General features: G+C 38.0%; 1 protein-coding gene across 1 annotated transcript in view; it reads left to right on the plus strand.

The window, feature by feature from the left end:
* FRS2 (fibroblast growth factor receptor substrate 2) overlaps positions 1–23,061 on the plus strand; it is a 59,279-nt gene extending 36,218 nt beyond the window's left edge. The window contains exons 2-7 of the mRNA XM_064449357.1: positions 4,898–5,003; positions 7,570–7,661; positions 9,480–9,666; positions 12,601–12,759; positions 13,628–13,791; positions 15,558–23,061. Of these exons, the coding sequence (XP_064305427.1) occupies positions 7,596–7,661; positions 9,480–9,666; positions 12,601–12,759; positions 13,628–13,791; positions 15,558–16,508 (1,527 nt within the window). The 5' untranslated portion in view covers positions 4,898–5,003; positions 7,570–7,595 and the 3' untranslated portion in view covers positions 16,509–23,061. The remainder of the gene's footprint in view (positions 1–4,897; positions 5,004–7,569; positions 7,662–9,479; positions 9,667–12,600; positions 12,760–13,627; positions 13,792–15,557) is intronic.
* The last annotated feature ends 1,773 nt before the right edge of the window (positions 23,062–24,834 follow it).

Raw genomic sequence — 24,834 nt, forward strand, 5'->3', positions numbered from 1 at the left:
GTAGGCTTTTCCATTTAAAAAACTTAAGGATTTCTCCTGAAGCTGTCAAGTACAACTAATTTCCATTTCTCTGTTTACTTGATTGATATGAGCATTAATCCTGAAGTTAAGAAAGAAGCAGGTGTTGAAACCTTTCTTATAACTTGCATATAAAGAGTGTGTTAATAAAACTTCAAATTGAATGTAGTCTTCTTGTTCATTCTTTGATAGTAAAGAGCTGTGAGAACCCAGTTCTGTAGTTCTGAAATACTCAAGTATTATAGTGCTGATGCAGCTGAAAAAAAATCTTAAATGGATTTAATTTTTGAGCTTTCTGAATTGTAATGATTTATTTCAGTGCTGGTGTAAAGCCCAGCAGCTAACATGTTTCAAGTGTAGGTAAACCATGGCTAACACTTTACAATGGTTATGGAACCCCATTTGGAGAAATGTATTTTAGGAAGTGGCAGAGGTTAAACTATGAAGGTTACATCCCTGTGTTGTTATTGAAGACAAAAGAAATATGAAGTGCCAGGCAGTTTCAAGTTTTTTGTTTAAAGAAATGAATGAAAAAGGTGAATTACTCCTGATTTTGCTGTATCCGTCAATGAATTTGCTACTTTAATATACCTCCAAAACTCGCAGCATTTCTGTGGGTGTGTTTTTTATTATAACTGCTTATTTCCACAGAAATTTGTTAAACATAGACAGTTTGATAGTACTTCTTTTTACCTTTTTAAGCAAATAGTTTAAGTAAGAGGAGGAAATAAAAATGCAGAGGAGTTTGATGTTGTAGTGGTTGGGATTATGTAGTTTGTTTGTTTTGTTTTTTAAAATTGTATAGGTCAACCAAGGAACAGTCTTTGAAAATGGTTGATGCTGACACTTCAAATTTAAAAGTGGATGTAGTTTTCTAAATTGGGTGATTTAGAATGTTATAGGCAAAAATGACAGTATAAGTTTAGCTGTGATCAAAATATTAAGTGCTTGATAATATGCTTGATAACCTGTGAATGAATAGGTTCAAGTGCTTGTCAGTCTGAGCACTAATAACCTGTACACAGACACCTTTCTCCAGTTACTGCATTGTATTAATTTGTATTCATTGGGCTTTCTAGATATTAAAATTTCTGAAGGAGGAAAAACCCTAGTTTTTGTGTTTTTTGGGGTTTGGTTTTTTTTTAAACTACCATTTTGTGGTATGAAATGCCTTAAAATTATGTTAATGCACTTCAGTTATGTTTTCTGCTCTCTGTTTGTAGGTCTGAGAGCAAGACATACAGAGGGTCTAGCGCTGTGGCAGCTAGTGGTTTGAAAGGCCACTTTTTTCATTTGAAAAAAATACATGCAAAAGATTGGTTCACAGACAAGACACCTTTGCTTCTCCCTACCTCTTCTGAGGCGTGCTACGGTTTTGGGGTGTTTTCTTGCCTGATTTGTAAAAGGTGTGTGCTAGGAATTAATGCATACAGAGAATATCCCTCAGAGTTAATGTTTGATTCTGCAGCCAGAGCATGCAGAACTAAGTTCATGACAGTTTTTAGATTGGTTTTGCAACCATGAGCTGTCTTTAATGGGGTGACCAGGTATCATGAGCGAAAGGAGTACGACTACAGCTTGGCCATGTGGCCTATCTTACACATGGGCAACGTATGCATTGTTCAGATCATTCCCAACCCAGGGAGACTGCAGAATTCCAAATGTTACTTTTTTTTTTCTTTTTTGTTGAAGTTGTGGTCAAAAGCTCTCTACTTTTACACTGATGCCTTGTCTTCCTTGGCTTTTGAGGGATTAGTGTAACTTGTTGCCACTGCTTAGTCTATGATGGAAAGAGACATGTTTTACTTTACAAAGCCAAATAATGAATATTACTGAAGTTATAGCAGTTCCTAACTTTCACTCCTGTTAACAAGTTTTAGATAAGTGCTGGTCCTGTTTTTTCTTGCCTGGAATTTTTATCTTGCAGTGCAGTAATGAATGTGTTAGGCAGAAGCAGCAAATACCCTCCATCCCCTTCCCCCTCCTTGCATGACTGCACCCAACCACCACTGATGCTTCATGAACGGGAAATTACAGCTCCTAAATTTGACATTGTAGACATAACTGAAAAGATTAACTTTTAGGGTTATGACTGTGAAAATGTCTACTTCTCCTTGTATGTTTAAATTTGGGTAAATATTTTGCATTCTGGGAAGATTTAAGAAAATCCCAAACAGAGTAAATAGCCAACTTGTAATTGGAAACAACTGGCTGGAGAATTTTGTTATTGCTTTGCATTTAAAAGCAGTTAGGTGCTGTAAATTTGTGTGCTTTCTTTTATCCATTAAAAACTCTGTTTAGATCATTTAAGAATCATTCTTAGGTAACTGAAACAGGCTAGTCTGCTTTAGGTAGCCAAACCATGTGAAGGCTTTAGAACTCTGCTAGAAAAATATCAGGGTAAATACCAGTGCAAACACACCTGCATTAGTGTAGCTTGCCTGTGAAAATTTATAATTTTATTATTTTTTCTAGTTGACTACCCTGTAGGATTCCACCAGAGTGAGTGGGTCAAGCTTTCTGCTCCCTCTTTCCTTTCTCCTGTCCTGAAGATTTTAGCAGAGAATTTGGTAAACTAAGTAAACCCCAGCAATTAGCAAAGGGGCTGAGTTTTCTTAAAACTGGGCAGGGGTGACTAAGACTGTGACTCTGTCCCCAGCTGGCTCTGGCACTTACTAGACTCTCTGCTGATCTGGTTTGGTGTGCTAAGCCAACAAAAATCTAACCTGATCAAAAGACATAGTTAAATAATAGCAGCTAGATTGGGTAGGGCCATCACAGAACCAAGCCTTACGTGTGTTGCAGAGGGATAGGTCTTGATTCCAACTGTGTACAGCTTTGTCCAATATCAAGAAAGCTTATGGCTAAAGGGCAAATAAATTACAGGAAAGGTATGTGACTTGCTGCAAGTTCCTGATCCTAAATACCACTTATGCACAACAGAGAATCTTTGTTTAGTATGTGTATGCAAATATGCATATCTGTCAAGCAGTTCAATAAGTTTATCCTTCTGTACCTTTGTGAAATCTAGATTTTAGTTTCAAGTTAAATACAAATTGTTAACTATTTATTTTTTTAATGTCTTACAACAGTGCATGTCCATGTGCTGAGCCCATGTCACCCTTTTGTGCTAACTAGAATGGCTTTTTGGGGTCAGACTTGAAGTATCAATTTGTCCAGTATCATGTTTCTGACAGTAAACAGTGAATTCTGACAGCCAATAGCAAATATATAGGGAAGGGAATAGTAAGAAGGAGCATTTTATGGTAATTCACTAAGAGCTTTCTAAATAATCTGCAGCTCAGAGTCTTTTTGAGCCACACGTGACATCCTTGAGTTTAAAAGCTCGTCATGGAGCTTGCATTCGTCCAATTACTTTCTGAATATTTGTTTTTGGAACTCATTCCCACAAGACATTGTGGATCACAAAGTTTAGCTACATACCATGTGCAAAAAGTACTTTTGTGTAGTTTTTTTTGAACCTGCCCCTTAGTAACGTCAGCTACTGCTCCCTAATGCTTGCATTTGGAAAATAGTTGTGCTTTTTTTTATCTTTTCCATGTCACGTATAATTCTGTACTCATCTTTTCTGTCCTGTGTGGTCCCTTTTTGCCAGGCTGAGCGGTCCAAGTAACATGTTTCTGGTTTTACTCTGTCTTCTTGGACAGGGGGAGGCATGATTACATACATTACTGCATCTGTGGGTGCACTGTGGATTTGTACAAGAGAATTGTATTTTTGTTTTGGCTCTTTTAGCTCTCTCAAAACAATTCTGCTTCATTTGCTTTACGATACCTGTTGAGTTAGTGTTTTCACTGAACTGCATGACTACATGACTGATCTTAACAGACATAGCTCCTTTGCTAGGTGTGTTATTTTGCATTTACCAGTATTGAATTTCTGCTGTTCTCTTGTACGATCCCTTTACAGTAAGAGTGTTTTGCAACTGTTATCGTGATACCTAGGACCTGGGATGAGTTTGGGACTGCATTACATTTGATACTATGCAAAAAAGTGCTTTGGGTTCCCAAAATGCTTCTAATCCAGGTGCAAGGCAGAGGACAGCAGATGAATACAAAGAATTGCAGCAGTATTGAAAAGCAGAGCTGCAGTGGTCTCAAACAAGTTTGCATAGATGGCCTGAAAGGCCGATAAGAAAGGCTAATGATAAAATTATTTTTCTGAGAATTTGGCACTTCTCCTAAGTTTAAGAAGCAACATCAAAGTAAACATCAAGGGCTCATTTGGCAATTTTACAAACAGAGAAGGGAGGCTGCCAACTGTTAGCCTGATGGAAGCAGTAGTTGAGTTTTCAGTGTTACATGTGAGTGGATAGGCAGTATCAGAGTAATCGGGGGACGGGGGGAAGGGAAAGCAAGCAATTTATAGTTACTGTCATGCAGCAAGAATCCTGAGGGAAGCAGAGAAAGGGTGATGTGTTAGCCATACAAGTCAGCATTTGTATATGTTCAGTAGGATAAGTGAGAGGGAGTTAGGCAGAATAAGATGTACGTGTTCTTCTGTTTGCCTGCTGTGATTTGGTTCAGTGTGTGCTAAGGATGATGGGAGCTTCGCACCTGTCATTTCTACACACTAAATTGGGTGAAGAGTGAGTGGAGAATGAGTAGTCACCAGTGGCTATACTGCAGAAAAGGACACCAGATTATTTCCTTCCAAGACTCAGCTAGGCACTGAAATGCCGGGGGAGCTCTAAGAAATCGGTCTCTTGTCTAAAACTCCACTTAAGATGCATCCTAGCCATGAAGACCTCACTTGACATAACACTGCCAAAATAAAAAAAAAATTGTGTGTATTTTTGTTAGTCTAATAACTGGCATCTTAAAAACAAAAATAATTAAATTTTTATGTGCTCTTCCAGTTCTAGGTCAAATGATTAGTTCTGTGACAAGACAGCATGACACTTTGAGTATGACAGAAGCCCTGATGCTGCAGCAGAGGCTGGGAATATTAATGGCCAAATCTAGGTGAGTAATTTTTAATTCTGCCAGTTCTCTAGCTGTTTAATTTCTTCCTCATAGCCTTGGTTCACATCTCTCCTTTGAAGCAGTTCTTGGTTTTCTGAAGTATTACTATTAGTATTACTATTACTATATTGGGGACAAAATAATGAGCTTGTCTGGTTATTGATTACATAGCCTTTCTTTGTTGTTCTTGAGATACAGTGCCTATACTTCATACATGCTCATATACTACTTGCTTTCTACTTGCAACTCGAGTGATTTTTTTTTTTCCCCCAAACTGCTTTGCAGATACAGTTTTTATTGTTCTTTTAAGTTTGCAGGCACCTGCTTCCAGCAGATCTGATCCATTATTTTATGCTGAATGCAAAGAAAGTAATGATACTGTAACAGTGTCCTGCTGTCTAGATCGGTTTCCACTTTGTCAAAACGTTTGGGGAGGTCTAAGTCTGGGCTTTAAGTGCAAGCATCTGTGCCTGAAGGCTGCTAGAAGCATCTGCAACTATGGCTGCTGTATGGACCAGAGCTTGAAAACCTTTGCTGCAAATGTATATATTCATTGTTAATCTGCATTGCAGCTGTTGTCATCTGTTGGTCTTTTTAGCAGTGAGTTCTCAGAATAAATAGGGCAGCATCAGTAGGCTAACAAGAGCAACATCTGAATGTTACTGTAGTGGGGTATTGCGGGGTGCCAGGGTAGGAAATCGGTAATAGGTGTTATTACCTGTGAGATGCAGGTAATAAGCAAAACAGGCAGAATGCATAAGCAATAGAATGGAATAGTTAAAATAACAATGGGCTGTATGTATGAAGACTATTAAAAGTAGTCTGTAATTGAGAGAATGATTGGACTGATTAATAAAATTCAGGACTTCTCTTCATTATGCTAAAAACCCAGTGTGTGTAGCATGACTTCTCTCTGCAAAAGTAGAAGCAAACAATCAACCCCCCAGTTTCATGTTGAGTTGGGAAGAAAAGCTCTGTCAAATTAATGCATGTTTTCATGTTATGGCCAAAAATTACATTAGAGAAGCCATGATTTTTGACTTCATGTCTTGGTGCTCTGCCTCTTTCTTACTGGATTACTCCAAGCTATGTTGTTACCCTTTCTGATGAGTTCTTCATTTCACCTCTGCAGGGGTTTGGTGGCAGATTTATACAGATCTAGACAGTCTAGACAGGGTAGCAGTATTTCTTCTGAATGGCTTTTCTGGTCAAGAAGAGGGGAAGGGTTAACTGTTCTTCATTGTATTCTTGCACCTTATTTCTCAGCCGACTAAAGTGCTACTTGGATACTACTGCTGCATGCTAATGCAAATGACTGTCTAGAAAGCAAGTCCCATATTTCTTAAGGTGACATCAGCTTTTTAATCCCTTTCGTCAGGAGAAGTTATCAAGCAGTTCTGTCTTCCTTCTTGATTCCTGATGTCCTATCTCTTGTTGACTTACTAGCTCTCTTCCAGGATTTTGCCCCACTTTTCATTTGTGTAGTGGAAATATTAGTTCTTATCCAATATAAAGATGATGTAAATGGGTTAAGTTTTGTTCTGTCTCACTTTCTCGTATTTAAGAAATACGAGACCACTGTCTGCAAGGTGATGGAGGAGAAGCAAGTTGTGAGACTTGGTTCTACTAACATTTTATCATGCTGTTTTACTAAACTTTTACCATGCATACAAAAACATCTTAAAATTAAAATATCAAAAATATCAGATATTTATCTTTGTTTCCTTAATTTAGCCATGCTTTTCTGTTAGTTGAGTATTTTACTATTTTATAGCAAATGAAGTAAACTGTGTAACAATTTAATCCAAACGGAACTTAATAGAAATAAAAACTCCCAAGTTTTAAAATATTAGTGTTGAATGTGGGTTTTTTTCCTTTCCTTTGACTTCTATTACATAGTTTTATGTGCATTGCTATGTGGGAAGTACTTAAAAGTGGAAGCACAGAGCCTCACTGCCAGCACAGGGCAGCCTCTAGGCCTGGAATGCCTCCACCCTCTATCACAAGCCAGCCCTGGAGCTGCTGAAGCCAGGGCAGCCTTTCAGGATTGCCATGTGGGCTCTTTGTGTTGCCTGTGCCTGGTAACCTCTTACAGCCCAGGGCTTGTATGGGCGTCACTAGGGCTGTGCTCAGCAGTCTAAGCCGGGGAGTGCTCGTTTAGACGGAACTGGAATCCAGGTAGTTGCCTTGTGTAAAGGCCCTGGTTTAGGAGATGAGGATTGTACCCATTACATTGTTGGGTTTTGTTTTCCCCCAAGCTGCTACCATGGGAATAAAGGTGACAAATCAAACGGGTCTGTTTGGTAGTAACCTCAAGTTGAGTTATTGGTAGGACTTTAACAGTTCGGTGTTTCCACTCCTTAATGCCAAATCTAGCTTAACTTTTAAAAAAGATTTGTAATATTTATGTTGATTTTTTAATTTCTTATGACTGCAAAATTCATCGTGAAGAATTGTAATTTCAGAAAGCAATTTGTGTTGGGTGGTTTGTTGATGATACTGTATTTTTACTTGAACTAAATGATATTTTTGTTTGTTTGTTTGGGTTTCCCCCCCCCCCTTTTAGAGATCACATGGTCTTCTAAAGAAGTCATGGGTAGCTGTTGTAGCTGTCCAGATAAAGAAACTGTCCCAGATAACCATCGAAACAAGTTTAAGGTAAGCAGCTGACGTGGTATGCTGTGAATTATTTTGTTGCTTTCTTGCAGAGTAGGTCTGTGATGGAAAAAATCTAAATGAAAATAGAGTCAGAATTACCGAATGGTTAAAACATTGCAGAGTTGCAGGCCTCTGTGGGTACAGGTTTCTCTTGCCCCTTTGAGAAATCCTCTCTCACCAGCAGTGACAGGAATTCTCTAGGCAGGGTAGGTTTTTTTAAGACAATTTTGATCTTCAGGAAGGAGAAGCAGCCCTGTGCTTTTGATCCATCTCCATTTCAGTTGGTAGGGCCCAAGTAAGTGTTGTTGCCCCTGGGAGGTTATGGAAGTTAGGAAGGGAGATGTAAGCATAAGGGAAGAGCTGTTGGAGAAGTGTGATTATGAAATTGGACACAGGGTCAGCAATGGAAAATTTTAGGACTGCTGATTTTACTTGAAGATCACCACCGATTATAGCATTTTGAGAACTTTCGTCCTTTACTTGAAGAAATTTTACTTATAAATGTGCTTCTGGCCCTTATATTGCTGGAATTTATAAGCTTGTGAACACTTGTTCATGTGCTTAACATGAAGCTGCTGAAGTCAGTGACTTTAAGTAAACATACCTTTGCAGAGTCACACAAGTCGGATTTGCTTCTGTGCTCCAAACTGTCTCTCTGAGTTGGCAAAGGAATGTAATGCTTCCGTAGTGAAAAATGATTCATGCATTGCCTTAGGGCAACACTGAAATGAGCTGTAAAGCCATGGGAATTTCTGGAAATGTTTAATAGTATCAGTACAAAAAGCTGAAGGATAAAATATTTTTCTGTTTTCTTACTTTTTGTGCATTTGACATCACTTTCTGTAACTAGTTCCTCTTTTCTTCTTGTAGAATTTCTCTGTTGTTTGTGTGGGTTGCTGATTAAGCAGCAGGGGGGGAAAAGATGAAAGAATGTAATTTTCAAAATGAAGAAAGTTGGCATAAGCCTCAGTGGCAGACAAAACTATTCCTAATTCTTTTCAACTGACTAGATTTCAAGTTGAAAAATGTCTCTTTGAGGAGTAACATTAATTGATACCATAGCGAAGATTTTTTTGGTAGCCTTTTTATTGAGTAAGAATAGAATTCCACTAAAAGCAGTGTTGTGAGATAAAATACATACAGATGAAAATATACATTGTCCAAATTCTGTAAAGGATGCAGATGACCTCAAACTGATTTAAAAGTAGAAAGAATAACAGTTTAAGCTTTACACATATGTTTTCACGCAGATAACCATAGGGTATTTGAATTATTTGTTGACTTTAAAAAGGCAGAAAAAAAAATCTAAAACACTCTGATTATTCAGCACAGTGCAAGGCTATGCAGGTATGTGAAGGAAACTTTATCTTGGAGTCCCTTATCCTTCTTCATTCCTTTTCCCAACTGTAAGTGGGGCTATATGACAAAGCAAATATTTTTTTTTTTTAAAACGGGGCTCTGAAAGATTCCATTATCTGAGGTATGCCTTATCTGTGTGGAAATACTAGAATATGTACATAAAGACAATTTTTAAAAAACTAACTTACAAATGTGTTTCTATTTTAAATTTTTCCTCAGATTTTACAATAAAGTTATGCAGTCTCATTCATATTGCTTTTAAATATGTATTATTTTAATTCTGGGTTGGGGGAGCAAAGGAACTGGTTTGGTGAGGTTCTTTTTTAAACTTTTACCTCAAGCATGACAACTAATATGACGGAGCAGATGGACGACATCGATTAAACATTAAGATTATTAGTAATGGTATTGGTGCTCAAAAGAGTACTTACCTAATGTTATTTAACTTCCTTTTTCTAGGTTATTAATGTGGATGATGATGGTAATGAACTGGGTTCTGGCATAATGGAACTTACAGATACAGAACTAATTTTGTACACCCGTAAAAGGGACTCTGTAAAATGGCACTACCTCTGTCTCCGTCGCTATGGCTATGACTCAAATCTTTTCTCTTTTGAAAGTGGCCGAAGGTGTCAAACTGGACAAGGTATGTGGAATTTTTGCATATAAAGATTTTTGGAAATGTTGATGTTGGAAGGCAATTTTGTTTAAAAAATAAGGGCACTTGCCGGTCCTTTGGCAATGATTATAAAGTTTATAGTCATATATGAATGTGGTTTCTGGAAAAAAAAGTAAGTTACCTTATGAGGAATGGTTTTATGGCAAAATGAGGATTTGAGTTGCACATAGTTTTTGGAATTGTACATCTGGAGCGCTTCATGCTTTTATGTGTGGATACTTCTGGTCAGCTTAGGAGGCAGTTTTGATAGGGAAATTCTCCTACCTCAGAGGTTGACTTGACTTTCAGGGGGGGTCAGTGAAACCTGGAACAGTGGAAGAATCTCCTTGGAATTAAAAAAATTCTCTGTTTTCAGATTTTTTTTAAAAGACTGTAGCACTGATATGAACTTTAATATCCCTATCCTATTGTCTTCAGTAACACACTTGCTTTTCATACCCTTCCTAAAACAAATACTACTTTCATTTATATCAGTGACACCATTCTCAAATTTTGACATATTTTTGTATGAAGTGTGTAAACTCCAGCTCTGCTCAGTTATTTTCTGTGTGGCTTTAATTGGAAAAACTTTGTTACCTTTCCAGTTCCCAGATCATGCCTGCCTGGGCCAAAGTTGGCTCCCAGTGGGAATATTTAGGCTTTTCTCTCCCTCTTCACTGCAGCAGTCCACAAGGGAATAACTGTTTCAGTTGAGGTCTCAGCCTCATTTTGCATCTTTCTACTGTGATGTAGCTGTACGTAGTTGGAATTCTTATGTATCCATATGTTGTAAAATTAAGTTGCATTTTTATTTTCTTAGAGATTTTTAGCATTTACTAGTGTTTTTATCAATAATGATGTTTAGCAATTGCAATTTCTTTTTATTTAACTGTAAAAAAATCAGAAAGATGAAAGAACTTGATCATAAACAAAGCTGGTCAATCTTCATTGTCCAAGCAGATGTAAGGGCAGACAGGGTTTGGTTTTGGGTTTTTTGTAAGAGTTTAGAAGGCATTCTCAGCTATCTCCTAATGAGAAATGGAGACATTTTCAAATATTACAGTATACTGCATACTAAACTAAATTTTCAGACTTCTAAGAAGACAGTAATAACCTTTGTTTTGAAGAAAATCACTTTAATAGATTTTGCAGGTTTAATTTACTGCTTCTTCTAAACATGTAAAATAGATACCAATAAAATTAAATTGAAAATACTATTTTGAAGGTTCTTTTCCACGGCTTATTAGCAAGTCTGCAAAATTTTCCACCAAGTCTAATTGACTTCTCTGCTTCCCTCCTAATTCTTTTTTTTAAGCAGGCTGTGTAAGCAGCAAACCTTTCCTCCCTCTTTTGTTTCTTGCCTTCCTTACATAATGTTAAAATATTGTAAATACGGAGGAAAAAAGAAATCTGGCAGAAAATATTCTGTCTGCTGCCTTTTTGCAATGGAGTGTTGTTCCTGAGACCTACACTGGGTTTTGTGGGCACAGTTGCAAAACTTCGTCTTCACTTGGTGAAATGACCCGAGAGGTTTTTCATTTGAGAACACCCTGAACACTGCCCAGCAACTTATACCGATTGCATTAGTTGATTATTCTTGTTTGTGTTTTCCATTTAGTCTTAAATTATATCTACTGATAAGTTGTCAGAGTATACTGATGGCGAAACATTGAGCTTGTGCTAGGTACTAAAAACCTTGAAGACATGTTTTGGGAGCACAGCTAATAGATAATTCAGGATAGAAAGCTTGGAGGAGCTGGTGTGTCACCATATTGTGTAAGTGTGTATTCAGAAATACACAAAAGATTAAACATGAACTTGAGCCAGATCATGGGTTGGGGAAACGTAGTAGAAGAAGCTCTGCAGCTGCTATGTTGCAAGCATGAACCTTATTCACTGCACCAGCTGAATATTAATTGTTGAGTGTGATTCCTCTTAGTCCATTTGGTATATTCCCAGGTGGGTTTTTGTGAACTTCTGCCATGTGGAGCACTTCTGGTAGTTGTGATCTGTTACAGTTCTGTGTCCTTAAATATTAACAGCATATTAAGATAATTGCACTTACAGAACTAGCTATAGAGGTAGGTAGTCTTTAGTAAAAAAGTGTTTTAAGATTGTAATACTCACTTTAAAAACTGAGCACCTGCACCCACGTTTAACAAGCATGTCAACTTTAACTTCATGCTTTCAATGGAAGAATAATCCAAAGCTGCGACTTTGCTGGTGAGGGTAAGTTGGGGCGCTCCCTGCTGTTTAAAGGCAAAGTGGCACAATACACACGCAAAATACATGGTATTGCTGCTAACTTTGTGTTCTGTGTCTATCCTTTAGCCTAAAGCAATTGGTTTGTTACTGTCCGTTTCACACAGTTTGTCTTACTAGCTTTTATTTTCACCTTTCTAAAGAAACTAGACTTTTACCCAGTGTTTAAATCCTTCTTTCCTGTTGTGCAGGTATCTTATTTTTATGGTAATTTAATAGCAGTCTGGTTTAAAAAATATGACTTTGTAGCACCACAGTAGTTTCATTTAGTTTTTTGATTGATTGATTGAACAGGTCTCCTTTTTATCAACTTAAAAAAAAAAAGGCGGGGGGAAAAAATCTTGCCCTGACCTGTGCCTTTTTTTTTTTTTTTTACCCACTCATTTAGCACTTAAAACTTAGTTTTGCTTTGAATTGAATCAATTTTCTGTTCTAATGTAACTTCTGGTGCATGGGAAACTTATTCCTCTATTAGATAAACACTTCAAAGGTTCTCACAGTAATTTTGTGTGTTTTGGTGCAGTAAAACTTTCTTAACATTTTTGCTTCTTTAACAGGTATTCATTATGTGGATTCCAGTTCTATTGTTTAAAGTTATGTACATTTTAAGGCTTGTTTCTTACCTTAAAGGATTTTGATTTTTTTCTTGTGTATTTATAGGAATCTTTGCCTTTAAATGTGCCCGTGCAGAAGAGCTATTTAACATGTTGCAAGAGATAATGCAGAATAATAGCATAAATGTAGTAGAAGAACCAGTAGTAGAAAGGAATAATCATCAAACTGAGTTGGAAGCTCCAAGAACCCCTCGAACGCCTACCAGTAAGTATGGTTATGCTGTCAAACAACATACCTGAATGTAATGTGGTACTTAGTTTTAAATTATTTTTCTTTTTAATTACATAAAGATTTAATGCAAATTAAATGCTATTTTCAGCTAAGAGGCTAATTACCAGTAATGCATTCTCCTGAGATACTTGCTGAGGATTCTTTTTTGAGAATCCTAAGTCTTGGGAGCAAAATTGCCATAGTCAAGTTCTTCAGCTTTAAGAAATAAGTTTTGGGAATTTAGTTGTTGCATAAGAACACTGCTTCAGTATATACCTATTGAATTGCTTTATAACGTATCATCGTATTTTACTTGTAGCATTTCTGAGAAATGGTAATGTTCTGCAATGTTCCAACCTTTTTAGTAGGAAAAAAGTAATGTTAGTATCGCATTTGTAGTGGGTTTGGAATCCTTCTTTTGCCGTGAGTAGCTGGATGGGTAGAGTGAAGTTCTTTCAAAAATACTGGAGGATTTTAAATAATCCCAGGCAGATGGCTTGATATTTGATTATTTCAGAGAAATGGAAGCTTAAGTAAATAAGTCCCTGTTTGTTAGGGAGACATGTTGTAAATGGTAGATAAGCTGGATAGGGAGTTTACTGGGAGGACTATGGTGCGTAATATGCCTAGAATTCGGTGTTGCTTCGGACATGTTTCCCAGTAAATACTGGAATGCTATACTCTGCAATTTGCTTTCCCTTTCCTTCCCCCCAGCAAAACTGAGTCTTGTGAATATTTAATACTGTTTTACATATTTTAATTTCCCTTTTGAAAATAAAAAATGAAGATATAAAGCGTCTTACTCATATACAGTAAAATGATCTATTTTAATATGGTTTTGCTTGTTTTCTAATTGAATCAGCTCCTGGGTTCAATGCACAAAGTTTACCTAACGGCTATCCCAGATATCCATCTTTTGGAGATGCTTCATCACATCCTTCCAGCAGACATCCTTCTGTCGGAAGTGCACGCCTCCCCTCTGTTGGTGAAGAATCAACACATCCTTTACTTGTAGCAGAGGAGCAAGTGGGTATTTCTCCCCCCGCCCCCCATATAATTTAGGTTCTACATTAGTTGAGATTTTTCTACTGTTTATTCTGTAGGCTTTCATTTGTGGTTTTCAGCATCAGATGTAATGTAATCCTACCGTATGTTAACTACCTCACAAAAGCGTTTGCTTTGCCTCTTTAAAATGATAATTTGTAGGATAGCTGGCTGAGGAAAAGTAACTATTTTGAGTTGCTCTTCATGTTTATATACAAATAAAGTTATAGAAAGTATGTATTTGCATGTACTCTTTCAGTACAATTTCAGTAATTGTTCTTAAACACAAATTGTAGTTTATATGGAGAGAGATCCTGGTCAAAAAGCTTCTTTACGTGTAAGTCTTCTGTTTGGTGAATAGAATAATGGAATAATTTATGTTAGAAGGGACCTCTAAGTCTAAAATTTTAAAGTTAAAGGAGGCTGCACAGAGCCTTCTGCTGTTGTGCTTTAAATACTCCAAACAAGGGGATTCCTCAGTGTCTCTGAGCCATATGTTCCAGTGTTTGACCACCTTTGTTGTGAAAGCATTTTTCCCTAATAGGTAATCAGAATTTTCCTCTTACAGCTGGTGTCTGTTGCCCCTTAGCCTTTTGCTGAATGTCGCCAAAAAGGGTCTGGCTCTGTCTTTTCTTTATCTATTAGGTAGTTGAAAACAGCTACTAGGCTTTTTTCCTTGGCCTTCTCGTAAGACTGAACATGGGTGGCGCTCTCAGCTTCTCTGAGTATGTCACATGCTCCAGCCCCTCTAATCATGGCCCTCCACTGGATTTGCTCCACTGTAGTGGTGTTTGTCTTGTACTGGGGAGCCAGTTACTCCAGATTCAGCCTCACAAGTGCTGAATTGATGGCAATAATCTCTTTCCTTCACCTACTGGCTGTGCTTTTGTTAACACAAACCAATGCACATTTGATTTTCATTGCTGCAGGGGCACACTGCTGACTCACATTCAAATCACCATCTATCTGGACCCCTGGTGCTTTTCCACAAAGCTGTTTTCAAAGCAGTTGGTGCCTAGCCTGTACTGTTAGTGCTGTTCCATGCCAGGCACTGGAATTTGCATTTGGTGTTGCTGAATTTCATGAGGTTTCTGTGAGGTCACTTCTCCAGGCTGCTGAGATCGCTCTCAGTAAAAACTTTACCAATCGGGGATAGCCTGAAAACTTTGAGGGTGTGTTCTCAGACATTGAGGTTGCTGATGAAAATGTTGGTCAAATTTAATAAAACCTAATAAAACTTCCTTTGCAGTGTGGAAATTAAAGATAAATTTAGCTGAAGCAGCTATTGAACTGTTGGTTGCTGTCATGATAAGGGACAACAAAGTAGAGCTCTGCCTCACTGTCCAAGTGAACTAATGAGCGAAGATGGAGTGGCCCAAGGTTGCCCTGACCAGAGCAGAGCTGGAATAGAACCTGAAAAGCTATAACTGAAGCACAACTGGAATAAAACATCAAGTCAAAATAATAATCAATGTAGGATGTAAATTGCATTTTGTTGTCTGCCTTGAGTACCTCCAGTTTTATTTAGAGTAACATTCACAAAAGCAACAAAAAAATTTCAGGGGAAAAAACTGAAACTGAGCACAGTTCAGCAAACTGAGAGATGACCTTTGCTCTTAAGCAGCTGCTATCAAGAGATTTGGTTTTCAGGTATTTTGATTAGAAAAGTGGGGAGTTAAGAAGGAAAAAAATTTGGAGGGGAAAAAAAAGTGCAAATAGCATTTGAATTTCTTTTCTTCTCCTTTTAGGTTCACACTTATGTCAACACTACTGGGGTACAAGAGGAAAGAAAAAATCGATCAAGTGTGCATGTGCCACTGGAATCAAAGCTTTCAAACACTGAAACAACTAAAGTGAAAGAAGATCCAATGTGTACTGATGACAGAGATGCTCAGGTTCTCCTGGAGCCTGAAGGAGTCAAGTTTGTTTTAGGACCAACACCTGTTCAAAGGCAGTTAATGGAAAGAGAGAAACTGGAGCAACTTGGGAGAGACCAAGTTAGTGGCAGCAGCACAAACAACACTGAATGGGACACTGGGTACGACAGTGATGAACGTAGAGAAACACCGTCTGGTAATAAATTGGTGTATGAAAATATAAATAGGTTATCAATCCCTAGTGCCTCAGGGGTCAGGAGAGGTCGTTTGACATCCAGCAGTACCTCAGACACCCAGAACATTAACAACTCTGCTCAGAGGAGAACTGCGCTGTTGAACTATGAGAACTTGCCATCCTTGCCTCCTGTTTGGGAAGCCCGCAAGCTGAGTAGAGACGAAGATGACAGTTTAGGACCAAAGACCCCATCACTGAATGGCTACCACAATAACCTAGATCCAATGCATAATTATGTCAATACAGAGAATGTAACAGTGCCAGCAAGTGCTCATAAAGTAGAATTTACACGACGTCGGGACTGTACCCCAACAGTCTTTAACTTTGACATTAGGCGTCCAAGTTTAGAACACAGGCAGCTCAACTATATACAGGTTGACTTGGAAGGTGGTAGTGACTCCGACAACCCTCAGACTCCAAAAACCCCCACCACTCCACTTCCGCAAACTCCAACCAGGCGCACAGAGCTGTATGCTGTGATAGACATTGAAAGAACTGCTGCTATGTCAAGCTTGCAAAAAGCACTGCCCCGAGATGATGGTACTTCTAGAAAAACTAGACATAACAGTACTGACCTGCCTATGTGAGCCTGGGAAGCATTAAATCATTTGCACCTTTTGTGAAGTTTATAAAATTGAAGATGCAAATACTTTGCATTTCTTAACACTAACACCTTTTATAGACTAATAGAACTTTTTCTGCATACTTCATGTACTTGTCTAACTAAAGGGAATTAATGTAGAGCAAGTATTCATTTAGGTAACACTATTTCATTCTACAGTAGTAGTAATTACTGCATAGCAGCATCACCACCTTTCACAGTGCCTCTTTAAACCAATTAGAGTCTGAGTGACATGCCAGTTTTGAATTTATAAGTATTCTGGTCCGGTGCCTATACTTGTTAATGGCATTTATAACACTTTTTAAAGCCTCTTGATATGTGCATTATTAGCAGGTAAACCTAATCTTTCAAGATACCTGTCATATGTTCATTCCTCATTGAAGTGGCTCCTCCAGAATGAAACGTCTATAACGCATTAATTTACTCAGTTTGACATACACAAGAGATATTGGTTCATCTCAAGGGATACAAGCACCACACTTTTGTCTTTTTTTTTTTTTTTTTTAAGACCACATGGGCAAGAAGGCCTGTAATTCCCAATAGTTTTCTTAACTTGTGTGACATTTGAGAGGTCACATCGAAGTTCATTGATCAGAGTTATAAACGCATCTAAACCCAGCCTTAAGCTCCTTCTTTCTGACTGGCATATCAAATTCCCTGTGAAATCTGACAGAATTTCAATCTCAGAGTTTTGGGGGTGTGTTTTGTGAAGGAATTCACAGGTTGGCTGTATGAATTAAGGCCCTCTTGTCATTTCTTAGTTCAGTGTGCCTTCCTTTTCTTTGCATTTGTGTGTTTTGGTTTTTTTTTATCTGTTCCATATTGTCTTGTCTTAAAAGTCAAAATTTTGTACATAGCTTTAATTATTGTTCAGGGTCGTTTATGTGTTTGTCTTACTCTCTTCATTTGACAAAGACTCTTGAAGGTCAAATGGTTGTCTGTCCAGTGTTCTACTTTTTTATGCCTGACAGAAATATCCCAGCTCTCCAGCAGCATGCATTATTGCACAACTGGAAAGGTATATTATGCAGTTATTGTCTTCCTCTAAAGCATCAGACACAAGTTACACGGGAGGCAGGGTACTGGACTTGATAGTTCTTTGTAGAAAATTGTACATTCTAGCAATGTGCATCCATAGTAGATAGTATAATTTAGAAAGATACGTAGTAAATTATCTGAAGGTAGTATTATCTACAAGCATACTGCTTTTCCTTTTGCAGTTGGTGAACTTGGTTACAATGATAGCTGCTTAGTGTTACAGGTACATCCAGGTAGAATGTCATTTGTTGAATATGCCAGGTGCACCCTTAGCAGAGCTTTCAGGATTTGTTTTTCTTTCCTTTTTTTTAATACTCTGAAGAATTTTAGAATTCTGGCAGTATTGCAGGTGCACCTTGGTACTAGCAGCAGAAGAGATTACTCTTGAGCCTGTGATTGCAAAGGAACTGACACTTGTGTGAACTGGTGTGATGTAAAATAACCCTTGAACTGTGAGTGAGGAAAAACATGCAAGAAAAGCCATCTGGAGATCTGAAAAAGAATTAAGGGTCTTCATGCAATATTTGAATTGAAGTTTTATAAAAAGCAAACTGCAGGTCTTTTCAGTCTTTTAAACTGGAGTGTATTCCTGTTCCTTTGTTAACTTTTTCTTTGGTTTTCTCTCAGTTTAGTAGTGGCAGCAGTGGTAGCACCTGAAATGCATGCATCTTGCCACACCATTAAGGGATACCAGGCAACCTTTTCACTCTGACTTCAATTATCCTTTACAGACTGTATGGTACTGAAATACCAGATGCACAAATAACATAATTTGCAGGAGTAAAAGATGGGGAGTTGTTGAGACCATTATGAGGAACTTAAATGAGATTTAAAAGAAAACCTTATTAATGATTTCATGGTCAACCTATGCATACTCCTGTGATAGAGCCATTGACTTGTGAGGAGACCTTGGTACTCAAGAAGGTAATGCCTGCTAAGAGCTAGACATTTTACAGGTCTGCAGTGTTAGTGCTCCTTCACATTTTTGCCATTGCCTCACCTTATGCTATGGACCAGTCTTGGTTTGTTCTGAAGAGAAATTGCCAGGTATTGCAAAATACTTACTGTGTTCATGATACTGGTGTGATCCTTGTTCTTAGCTTATAGCTCACTTAAATTTGTAAGCCGAACTAATGCTTCAGCGTGTGTTTTGAGGCAAACGCATTTGATCTAGCTAGCTGCCTAGAAATCTTTGGTCCTCACCTCTATAGTATGAGTGTTTCAGAAATACTAGTAAATTGGACCCTTAAAACACACCTGTGAAGCAGGGAAGTAATATTCTTAATTGACAAATAGGGATACAGAGGCTTCAGGTAGATCCCACGTGACCTGCCAAAACTACAACCAACCATATCCCTCCTTAGTTCTGGTGCGCTGTCCTGTGTTTGTCCTGAATAGTCTCAGATACAAGGGGTGGTCCCAGTAATTTTTTTTATGTTGTTGCAAGTTTCACAGTACTTCATAGGGGGTGTTTCCTTAGCTCTGGTCCCCAGAATTGAGAACATACTGAAATTGTAGCCTTAATTGTATTAACAAATCTGATATCATATTTTCCAGGGCTATTTTTTTACCCTTTTGCATTTTACAGGTGGGATAATGCTTTCTCATTTTGTGTACACTGCAGACATACTGGGTAGTCCCTTTTACCCATGCTACTCATCTTCAGCATTCCTTATTTTCTGCCCCTTGAAGTAGATGTAGTTGCAATGCACTTTACCTCTTGAGACTTGGTAAATATTTTTTCAATTCAGTCTCTTTAAAGGCTGTGATGGTAGGTGTAGTGTCTATAATCTAGGATTCCGTTTTGAGCTGAGAACTCTCCGCGGCATTTAGATCATATTTATTTTGGGCCCACAGGTGTACAGATCAAGAAACTACAAATACATAACCATTTTCTCTAGTAACTGAGACATGTGAAGTTTACATAAACTAGGTCCTGCAGAAATCACAGCATCTCTATCAGGTCTGCTTTTCATCCATAACATGCAATTGGCTGCTGCCCTTCAAGCACACTTGACAAGGGAAACCCTTTAACTGTAGGTGTTCCTTTAATGCAATGATTTGGGAAAGACATACATTAGTGTATCGCCTAAAGAAGGAAAGAGAGTTGAAAAAAAAGATGAAACAGTGACCAAAAGTACATAATAAAGATTGTACTAGAAATACAGTTAGTGAGAATGTACTCCATTGATCGTATCAGGAAAATATTTGTTTTTCTCAAATTGATGTCAAAAGGAGGACTAATTTTTAAAATTTTGTAATATTTCTTGGTGACTCCATAAAACAATATAAAGACCATTCTGAAAACCTTGACTCTCATTAGAACACTTTTGGTTTCCCCCGATAAGTACGTTTTGCATATGACAGGGGTTGAATGTAATGGTGTGCGCTGAAGCCCTATTCCTGTTAAAGTCTACAGAACTCTTCTAGAAATCTGAAGTGTTCAGATAGGTATTTCATGTCATAAGCTGCTTAATTCCCCCCTTCCCCCCCCCCCCAATGTTTGGATATTTGTGTGCGTGTTTACACTCTGACTAGGGCCACAGAAAGATGTAAGCTGTACAAAGTCCAAACCAATGTCAAAACAGGGCTGTTCTTTTGCAGGTGACAGGCCAGCAGCTGATTTTGCTGGTTTTTTAACAGTGTGTATTGGCTCAAAGTCTGACTATCCTTGGTTTTGTTTTGCATTTAGCCACTTCTCAATGAGACAGAGCCAGGAGAGAGTAGATTGTCTTTATTCACTGTTGGTGAAGTAAAAATGCAAGTTCTGATTAATGTCAGTTATGACTTCGAGCATGTAATGATGCGTTTGATTTGGACCTCTATTTCTAAGCAGTATTCTCCTCTTCGTGTAAGGTGGGATCAATGGTGAAATTCTATTTCTGCACTGTACTAATTTATTTAATGTCTGCAAATAAGATGAACCTGATTTAGTAGGAACTAATAGTGGACTTAAATCTGAAATTTCTCCTAAAGAAGGTTGGTCCTTCAGTTTGATAGATAGAATCAGGTATTTTTGGAACTTAATGGTAAGATCTTTCCCATCATTTCCTTGAGGTAGCAATTCAGGCATTTATATTTGACAGTATTTACTTAATATAAACATAAGTTCATTTATGATATCTTAATTTTAAATTCATATACACTCCAAAAAAATCCAGAAGAAATTCCACCACAAAAAACTGCGTTAAGATGGAGTCAAGGTAGCTAGTGTCCTTCTTACAGAGCATATATACAAAAAAGACAGGAAGTCATGAGTTAAGGTTCTTTCACAATCTTTAGGAATTACTTCCTCTTTTGGACAAGATCAGTGAATAAGAAATAAAAAAAATTTAGCAGCTGTAACTCTGACCATGTATGCATTATTTCTTGTGATACTGTGCTGTAAGGTATGTGGCTAAGTCTGTCAGATGTCTCATGAGGATATTATCCTAACACGGTGTTTACTCCAGATTAACGCAGTATTTTGTTTGGAAACATGTAGGTGTACAGATAGAAATAGAGTATGAGAGAGAAAGTTACCTTTAAAGTTGATGAAACACGTGTTGGACATTTCTATATTTTTATATATTACAAAGGGCATTTTGAAATTTTTCTTGCAGTTTTAGTAATTATTTAGTGTGGTAATATACATATATTGTGACAACATTTTCTGCTATATCCATTACTTTGGTGTAATTCTATTTTATGTAGCAAACATGTATATACAAAGGAGATTATGTAAAAAATATGATCAAGAAATAGGCTCGAGCCCTTCAGAAACAGGGACTGTCTTCCTCTGTGTCTGCAAAGTACTTAATGCCTTGGGGTCCCAGCCACAGCTCACATCTGAGACCCATGGTGACCAAATTGCCAAGCGACGGGCGCGGAGGAGCAGCTCCTCTGCTTTCCACAAGAAGCCTTAGTACAAGAGGTGCCGTGAAGCTCACCTTGCCACTCCCTGGTGCCGGGGCTGTGCTCTACATGGGCATTCCCAACGCCACCTGCCAGCAACCCACAGAGCCCAGAGTCTGTCTGTCCTTTGCTCCAGTCCTTCCCTTTGGCAGTAGGAAAGGAAGTCTGAGCTAGGAGCTTTGATGTCATCAGGGAATCTTCCTTGTTAGCAGGGCGATCCTTCCGGAGCTTGTTCAGGCCTCGTGCAGCGTCCTTTGAAGCCAAATGAATGATTCGTGTTGACTTCAAGGGCCACTGGATGCGTTCCTACCAGATCAAGTTCTGCTGACGTAACAGCTCTGTTACACCTGAGGACCTGGTTGGTCAAGTTCTTCAGGAATGGTCTAAAAATACTGTAAAAATATAAATATATTTAATTACACGTACTGAAAAAAAATCCTATTTGTCGTGGTCAGAGTTCAGATTATTATGTGAATTTTGATTTCTTAGTCATACTTGCATATATATTGCTTTAACTATTATGTATGAAAGAGGAAGTGATTCTAAAGTGTGTGAAAGATCAGGATTACGCCTGTTTTCTAATGGTTATGTTATTTAGGACTGGATGTCAGCAAATTTAACTCCATATTAATGCAGTTTTTTTGCATTAGAATATGTGTGTATATCATACACCCACATTTTATATATAATATATTATATATTTGGTACTAACTTTGTATTTCCCCGAATTTTTGCCAAATCTCGAACACAGATGTTCTCACTTGTAAGACTTTGGTACTTAATAACTGAATGTATAAGAAATGCTCTGGTATGAAAGGAGAGTGTGTTGTATGGTGTCCCACAATACAGATGTCTCAAACCAGCAGGCACGTTGCCTTTTTCACATGTCACTTCATTGCAGCATCACCTTCCGCCTCCTGAAAAAGTCTGTGTTTTTAACTAAACTGCAGACCTGCTGTTACAGTACAGCTGAATACCGCTCTAGCATGAAAGCTGACTGCTAGTAGTACGAATACAATAGTCACCAGTGTGCCACAAATGCATTTATTAAATGCAGAAAATAGACATTTCTACAAAGGCCAAAATCTTATGTTGTATGTTCCTTTCTTGTCATTACATTGTATGATATTGTAAGATTATTGTATGTCCTAATTTGCATTATAAAATGTTTTTTCCTACTTAAAGGCATAAATATAGCAACTTTGTATAAAGGTAGCTTTCTAGATTTTTATTTCTTTTATATAAAAAAAAAGTCTAAACAGTGGGACCATTGCCAAATTGTTTATAAAATTTCAGCTAATTTGCCCTGTTCAGTTTGTTTTTACAAGCATTCTGTATTTCTTTTATGAAAAAAGTGGTATTATACTATGCAGAAAGAGTGTATTTTTATGCCATTCCATGTTAACCTTAAAGAAATTGATTTCACTTGTTTTAAGCTGTCATTATTGAGAAAGCTTACCAAATGTGCATTTTTTAAAAAATCTATGATGTATTATGACAACATTTTCCCCCTTTACCAGTGCCAACTTCATCTGGAAAGAAAAAAAAATTGTAGCATGGCAATAAAAAATTGATTTTACATTGAAGATCGTCTGTGGGTTACTTCAGTACTTCCCAGTGTTAGTGATGCTGTATTCTATTTTGTTAGTGTGACTTTTTCTGCTCTTCTTTAAATCATTGCTTCAGGTACGTGTTTCACCCCACCCCACGACACCCCCCACCCCCCACTCCCATATTCCGGCATTACTCAGTGGTAAAAAAAAAACCACAACGCAACCCCAAATCCAAAACATGATGACCTGGAGTCTGTAATTTTTTCTCCAAGCTTTCGTTCAATTTTTACCAGTGTTCTATCACATCTTTCTCATGTACATAGCCTTAGACTTTTTTTGTTGTGGTAGCGCTCTTGCTGTCGACTACTGGCTGGTGAATCACATGGCAGCAACCTGAATGTGCTCCTTTCTCAGTTATTAAATGACTAAGATTTCAACAAAACCCAAATGGACTTTGTTAGCATAGTACTGATAAATTCAAAAAGAAAGTAATAAGAAAATAAAACTTTGAAGTCCTGCCCTTAGAGCATTAACTGCCAGCAACATTGTAACTAAAACATCATGCAACTGATATAAGTGATTCCAATTAAAATATACATATACCTCGCATTCTTGACCTAGTGATGCTTTGTTCTGAAATAAAACTTTTTGAAGCTGGCTCAAAATAGGTGGCATTCACCAGCCAAGCGTTAAAGAGCTGACCTTTCAGCCGTATGTGCCTAGTCCTAGGATTTCCAATAACGGTATAGCCTGGCCTTGTTAAAATCCCCTTACATACATCCCAATAATACATCTGTTAATTTTCAGTTGGGAGCACTTGAAGAATTGGATTTTTCTGAAGAGTCTCTGTCCCTCCCTCCCCCCCTTCCTTCCTTCCTTCCTGTCATTTGTGCCCAGAGGCTGAAGTGACTGGCTTGACTGAAATTAAGCTGCAAACTAGATACTGTGACTGATGTCTGAATTATTGCTCCAGCGAAACCAAGGAACGGTTGCTGCTCTATTATTCCTGCATCATTAATAGCCCAGCTCTAAGCAGAAGGTCTCGATCTGAATTAAAGCGCTGCCAGGAGATGCTGAGACACCTGGAGGTCTGAGAGTCCATCCCTGAGCAACCAAGCCTGTGCTTCACTGAGCTGTCCACTGCGACGAACGGCCTTTGGGACTGAAACATGCTTTTGTTTCTTAACCTTGAAAGAGCTGAGGTGATTTACAAAGCATATGCATTTATGAAAATATTAAAACAAGAGGCACTTTTTCTTCTTGCCTTCCCTTATTCACAGCGTGACTTTAAAAATTGCCATTGGCACAACAGAGGTGAGGGCACTGCGTGGCTGGAACTGAGAGGCAGGAAACCAGAACTAGCGCTGTTGTTGGGCTCTTCCTAGTCAGGTCTGTCACTACTTTTACACACTATAAATCATCACTTTGTGATAGCCAAAAGTGCCTTAGACCAAATTTACAGACTGGCTGTAGTTTTCCTATGAGTATTTGATCTTCTAAAGGCCATAACTCAGATTAATCGTCTGAGGCACTTTAAAATCTTCCCCCCCACACCAGGTCACACCAGAGTAGCAGCAAATGTGAATTAAAATGAATCACTAGTTCAGCGCAAATCTTTATGAATGCTCTAATTATGAGGTAAAAATAGTTAACATTCTTTTAGCTGGGTTATTAGCCCAAGCCAAAACTTAAGATATTTTTCTTCATAACTATGAGGAAAACTGAAGATGTTGAAATTCAAGCAGTACTCTGGTTTTCAGAACAAGGGTGTGGGGGGGTAACATATCTAACTCTCTCAAGAAAACA

The sequence above is a fragment of the Phalacrocorax carbo genome, chromosome 1, assembly GCF_963921805.1.
Source record: "Phalacrocorax carbo chromosome 1, bPhaCar2.1, whole genome shotgun sequence".
NCBI lineage: Eukaryota > Metazoa > Chordata > Aves > Suliformes > Phalacrocoracidae > Phalacrocorax > Phalacrocorax carbo.